The sequence below is a fragment of the Numida meleagris genome, chromosome 31 (assembly GCF_002078875.1).
Source record: "Numida meleagris isolate 19003 breed g44 Domestic line chromosome 31, NumMel1.0, whole genome shotgun sequence".
Taxonomy (NCBI): domain Eukaryota; kingdom Metazoa; phylum Chordata; class Aves; order Galliformes; family Numididae; genus Numida; species Numida meleagris.
The window spans coordinates 24,784-30,368 of record NC_034436.1 but is presented as its reverse complement, the minus strand read 5'-3'; the positions used below and the strand labels follow the sequence as shown (position 1 = coordinate 30,368).

Below are 5,585 nucleotides of genomic sequence, written 5' to 3'. Positions count from 1 at the left end.
CAATGCTGCCCGTTAGGAGCAGTAACAACAGTCCCGGCCACGTCACCTCCCCAGGAACCTTGGGCAGCCCCCGAGGCCCCCGGGCGGGCGTTAGGGACTCGGAGGGGCCCCGTTTGCCGCCCGTGCCCCCGCTCTGTGACGCTCACCCCTCCGCCTTCTGCCTGCAGGTGACCCGGGCGGCAATCCCAACAAGCGCCAGCGGCAGCCCCCGCTCCTGGGAGACCACCCGGCCGAGTACGGTAGGACACGGCGCGGTGCTGGGGGGGCACGGAGGTGGCGGCCCTCCTGGTGGGGTCCTCGGTCCTCTCCACTTGACCCCCGTCCCACCCCCAGGAGGACCCCACGGCGGATACCACGGGCACTACCACGATGAGGGCTACGGCCCCCCGCCGCCCCACTATGAAGGGAGGAGGATGGGACCCCCCGTTGGGGGGCACCGCCGGGGGCCCAGCCGCTACGGCCCCCAGTATGGGCACCCTCCACCCCCACCGCCGCCCCCCGAGTACGGCCCTCACGCTGACAGCCCTGTGCTGATGGTGTACGGCCTGGACCAGTCCAAGATGAACTGCGACCGCGTCTTCAACATCTTCTGCCTGTATGGGAACGTGGAGAAGGTGAGCGGGGCGGGCAGCCCCCCCTCCCTCCACAGCACGTTTTGGGGCAGAAAGCTCCGGAACAACGTAACGCTGGGTGCTGTTGGCAGGTGAAGTTCATGAAGAGCAAACCGGGGGCGGCCATGGTGGAGATGGCTGACGGCTACGCTGTGGACAGGGCCATCACCCACCTCAACAACAACTTCATGTTCGGGCAGAAGCTGAACGTCTGGTGGGTCCTGGGCAGGGGTGGGGGGCGGTGAGGGCGGCAGTGGGGCTGTGCTGACTCCCCCCATGCCGCTGCAGCGTCTCCAAGCAGCAAGCCATCATGCCGGGGCAGTCGTACGGGCTGGAGGATGGCTCCTGCAGCTACAAAGACTTCAGCGGATCGCGCAACAACCGCTTCTCCACGCCCGAGCAGGCGGCCAAGAACCGCATCCAGCACCCCAGCAACGTGCTGCACTTCTTCAACGCGCCCTTGGAGGTGACAGAGGACAACTTCTATGAGGTACGCAGTCTTCTGTGCGGGTTTGGGGCCAGACACCCCATTTTTCACTTTCTCCCTCTAGTTGAGGGTTAAATGCGCTCCTCCTCTCTCATATTACACAATTCCTCTCCCGTAGATCTGCGATGAGCTGGGCGTGAAGCGGCCGTCCTCCGTCAAGGTGTTCTCTGGCAAGAGTAAGTGTGTGTGGGCAGGGAGCGGCGCGCGGGAGCTCCCTGCCCCCGGGGTGGGCAGGACGGGGCGGCACGGCCGCCCGCAGCCAGCGGGCTGAGGAAGGGGCACTCTTCCGCAGGTGAGCGCAGCTCCTCGGGGCTGCTGGAGTGGGAGTCCAAGAGCGACGCTCTGGAGACCCTCGGCTTCCTCAACCACTACCAGATGAAGAACCCCAGTAAGTGCCCCCTGCTGAGCCCACAGGACTCCCAACATCTCCTTGTTTTTTCCCCCATTAACCCCGTTTTCTCCCTACAGACGGGCCCTACCCCTACACGCTGAAGCTCTGCTTCTCCACCGCCCAGCACGCCTCTTAAGTGTACCCCCGCCCTTGGGGCCCCCCCCGGCCGGACCCCGCCCCCTTTTTTTTTTTTTTTTTTTTTTTTTTTTTTTTTTTTAAAAAAAAAAAAAAAACAGTCGCGTAGAGGCTGCCTGCAGGGGAGGCCGTGGCGGTGCCCCCCCCCCCCATTTCCCTCCCCCCGTCATTTTTAAGGAGAACGATTGTATGTGTGACCCATCCCCGTGTTGTAACCCCCCCCCCCTCCCCGCTGCTGGGCCCCCGGCGCCTTTCAATAAACTGTTTGGAAACAACTGCTGTCCCCAGCCCTGGGGGGGGGCTTGGGGCGTGGGGGGTTATGTCTTCCCCCAGTTTCAAGGGGGGGGAAATTCAGAGAGAATGGGGCTTGGGGGGGATGGGTGCAGCGTCCCCCATTTTGGGGTTAAACTGGGTGTGGGTGCAGACAGATGTTTGGAAGTAGAGGCTGGGGAGGGACGGGGTGGGCGCAGCCCCCCCGTATTTGGGGGGAGACAGAGGGGGAATCTGGCTGGTTGGTATGGGTGCAGCTGCCCCCATTTGGGGTGAAATAGATGGGGATGGGTTGGGACCCATTGGTCCTCCCAACCCCTCTGTGGAGAGGAGGGGGCGCTTTTTGTTGGGATAGAGGGCACTTCCGCCCCCGGGGGGGAGGGCGGGACCGGAAGGCGAAGCCGCCCTATCCCACTTCGGGTGGGTCACGTGGTGAGAGGTCCGGACATATAGTGGAGGGGCGGCGCTCTCTCCCCTACTTGTTGACCTCGACCCTTGGAGGACTCAGCGGGAGCGGATGGCGGCGATCGCTGCGGGGCTGCGGACGCTGCGGACACGACGTGAGTGCTGCCGCGCCGGGCACCGCCCTGCCCATGGTCCCCAGGGAGCCCCAGCACCCTCCTGTTCCCCCTGTATCCTCCTGCCCTGTCCCACTCCCCCCCCGGCACCGCAGGGCCCTCCCGGAGCCCTCGGCCCGGGCAGGAGCCCCCTGTGCCCCTCCCTCCCCACCTTGGGACCTCCTGGACCCCTCTTCCCCACCCAGGGCTCCCCCCCAACTCCCCGGGATGATCAGTCACCAACTGCCCTGACACACCCCCACCTTTCCAGAGCTTTCCCGGTGCCCTCAATGTCCGTTTTCCCCCATTCTGAGTGGATCCCAATGGGTCCCAGTTCCTCCCTGGTGGCTCCCAGTGCCCCCCCCCAGTCCCTTCCCAGTGGCTCCAGTGCCTTGCAGGTCCTCCCCAGGGGCTCCCAGTATCTCTCAGTCCCTCCCTGATGGGTTCCTGACTCTCCTCAGTGGCCTCCAGTGCTTCCCAGTCCCACTCCAGTGGGTCTCAGTCCCTTCCCGATCCCTTCTTGTGCCCCAGAGTTCCTTCCCAGTGCTTCCTGATGCTCCCTTGTCCCTCCCAACTTTCTCCAGCTTCTCTCTGCTGTGTCCTAATCCCTGCCCAGTGGCTCCCATCTCTCCTCAGTCCATCCCCAGCAGGCGCCACTCAGTCTCTCCCATGCCCTTTCCCTGCAGCGTTCTGGCTGTTGACTCGCACGATGGCATCGGGGGCAGCGGAGCCGAAGCGCAGCAGCTTTGAGACGCTGCGCGTGACGCCGGTGGGGGACCATGTGCTGCACGTGGAGCTGAACCGCCCCCAGAAGAGGAATGCCATGAGCATCGCCTTCTGGAGGTACCCCCAGACCCCCCCCTAATTAATCTGACCCCTCCGCCCCGGGTCTCTTCCTCAGCGCTGTCCCTGTCCCTGCAGGGAGATGGTGGAATGCTTCCAGGACATCAGCCAGGACTCGTCGTGCCACGCCGTCGTCATCTCAGGCGCGGGGCCCATCTTCACAGCCGGTGAGGGAGGGTCTGGGACCCACACATCTCCAGGACCCGCTGGAGGAGGAAACTGGGGCTCCTGGGTTCTCCCACAGGTCTCTGGGACCCCCTGGGGGTGGATTTGGGTTCATTATAGGGTTGCTCTGGGGCCATTGCGTGCCCCCGCAAATCTGGATCCCGTGGGAGGGGATTTGGATTCATTGTGGGGTGGCTTATAGAGACTGGAAGGAATTGGAGGTGTTGAAACACAGCGGGGGAAATGGGAAGGGCTCCCTGCCCCACCTGGGTGTGAGGAGTGGGCACAACTGAGCCCCCCTGACCGGGGGGGGGGGTGGGGGACGCAGGGATCGATCTGATGGAGATGGGCAACGATTTCCTGTCGGTGGGCGGCGAGGACACGGCCCGCAAAGCCTGGCGTCTCCAGCAGAAGATCCGCGCGTACCAGGAGAGCTTCTCTGTGTTGGAGAAGGTGGGATGGGATTGGAATTGAGGCAACGGGATGGGATGGTGGGGGTGGGAAGGGCTTGCTGGGATGGGGAGGGGATGGGAGGAGATAATGGTTTGGGATAATGGGGTGGGATGGACAGATGGGACAATGGGATGGGTTGGGAATGGGATCTGTGTTCCTTGCTGCCCCGCTGTCCTGCAGTGCCCCAAACCCGTGATTGCAGCTGTGCACGGAGCCTGCATTGGAGGAGGTGAGCGGGACCGGGGGGTGTTGGGGTTGGGGGAGGCCATGATGGTGCCCCTCTCCCAGACCTGGGCTCCTCTCTGCAGGTGTCGACCTCGTGTGTGCCTGTGACATCCGCTACTGCAGCCAGGACGCGTGGTTCCAGGTGAAGGTACGCACAGGGGGCCCTGGGTAGCAGCAGACATCCCCACGTCCCCTTGGCCATCCCTGCTGGCCCTGTGATGTTCCTAGATCTCCCCGTGGTTCCTCTGGTGTCTCCACGTTCCCTTGGGTGTCCCCTGGTCTTAAGGAATGTCCCCAGGGCCTCTCAGAAGTGCACAGTGTGACGCTCGGGGTTTATGGGCTGAAGGACTCGATGCCTTTTCCAACCTGAATGCGTCTGTGATTGTCCCAGCGCCACTTCAGCCCATGTCTTCTTTCATGTTCCCGTGTCCCCACGCTGTCCCTGTGCCGCAGGAGGTGGACATCGGGCTGGCGGCCGACGTGGGCACTCTGCAGCGTCTCCCCAAGATCGTAGGCAGCCAGAGGTGGGTGACGCGGCTGGGGACGTGGTGGGACAGGCGCGGGGACCCCGCCTCACCTCCCGGCCCCGCAGCCTGGTCAACGAGTTGGCCTTCACCGCGCGCAAGATGATGGCCCCCGAGGCGCAGAGCTGCGGCTTGGTGAGGTGAGCTGCCCTGCAGGGGACGTCGGCACCGTGTCCCTGCAACGTCCCCGTCTCCACGGTCCCTGTTCCCTCCTCCCGCCCGCAGCCGTGTTTTCCCAGATAAGGCCGCGCTGCTGCAGGGCGCCCTGGAGCTGGCGGTCACCATCGCGGCCCGGAGCCCCGTGGCCGTGCAGGGCACGAAGGTGAACCTGGTGTACTCGCGGGATCACCCGGTCCCGGACAGTCTGCGCTTCATGGTGAGCGGCCACGTCCCCAGGTTCCCCAGCGGGTCCCTCGTTGTCCCCATGCCACATGGCTCCCGTCCCTGTCCCCAGGCCGCCTGGAACATGAGCATGCTGCAGACGGAGGACATCCTCAAATCGGTGCAGGCGGTCATGGAGAAGAAGGGCCCCGAGGCCGTCACTTATTCCAAGCTGTAGGATCAGAACAACCCCAACAATAAACGCGGCTGTGCCCGACTCCTGCGTCCCACCTCGTCCCTGGGGGACCCGGGGTGGGACCACAGAGTGCTGTGCTTGTGTGTGCTCCTGTCCCCGTGTGGGGCCCAAAGTGCTGGCCCCCCCTGGGATGGGACCTGGGCATCCACGTGGGGCACCCCCACTGGCTCTGGAGCCGCTGCTGTGCCCACAGGGGGGGGAAAGAGGGAGGGAAGATGGAAAACAAAGGGTTACGCAGGGCACTGAGTTATACAGAGGGTCATGTAGAGCCTGAAGCAACCCCCGGGGGGGGTCTGGAGGGATCCGGGGGGGGCTGTATGGGGTTATTGGGGTCCCGGAGGGGGCTG

The 5,585-nt window shown here is 64.4% G+C and overlaps 3 protein-coding genes across 4 annotated transcripts in view; 2 read left to right on the top strand and 1 right to left on the bottom strand.

Moving 5' to 3' along the window:
• HNRNPL (heterogeneous nuclear ribonucleoprotein L) overlaps positions 1 to 1,899 on the top strand; it is a 5,250-nt gene extending 3,351 nt beyond the window's left edge. Inside the window, exons 6-12 of one of the 2 annotated variants that reach the window (XM_021379064.1) lie at positions 168 to 239; positions 334 to 614; positions 704 to 825; positions 900 to 1,101; positions 1,217 to 1,274; positions 1,391 to 1,486; positions 1,567 to 1,899. In XM_021379064.1, the coding sequence (XP_021234739.1) occupies positions 168 to 239; positions 334 to 614; positions 704 to 825; positions 900 to 1,101; positions 1,217 to 1,274; positions 1,391 to 1,486; positions 1,567 to 1,625 (890 nt within the window). In that variant the 3' untranslated portion in view covers positions 1,626 to 1,899. Of the gene's footprint in view, positions 1 to 167; positions 240 to 333; positions 615 to 703; positions 826 to 899; positions 1,102 to 1,216; positions 1,275 to 1,357; positions 1,487 to 1,566 lie in introns of both variants that reach the window. The other variant, XM_021379063.1, reaches the window with a different exon arrangement.
• On the top strand, positions 2,297 to 5,259 carry ECH1 (enoyl-CoA hydratase 1). Its single transcript, XM_021379068.1, has 10 exons — positions 2,297 to 2,454; positions 3,138 to 3,294; positions 3,373 to 3,461; positions 3,788 to 3,912; positions 4,093 to 4,141; positions 4,221 to 4,285; positions 4,591 to 4,661; positions 4,730 to 4,801; positions 4,887 to 5,037; positions 5,116 to 5,259. The coding sequence occupies exons 1-10, from the start codon at positions 2,412 to 2,414 to the stop codon at positions 5,218 to 5,220; spliced, it is 927 nt and encodes a 308-aa protein (XP_021234743.1). The 5' UTR covers positions 2,297 to 2,411; the 3' UTR covers positions 5,221 to 5,259.
• Positions 5,498 to 5,585, bottom strand: part of ACTN4 (actinin alpha 4) — a 20,085-nt gene continuing 19,997 nt past the window's right edge. Inside the window, exon 21 of the mRNA XM_021379046.1 lies at positions 5,498 to 5,508. Within this exon, the coding sequence (XP_021234721.1) occupies positions 5,498 to 5,508 (11 nt within the window). The remainder of the gene's footprint in view (positions 5,509 to 5,585) is intronic.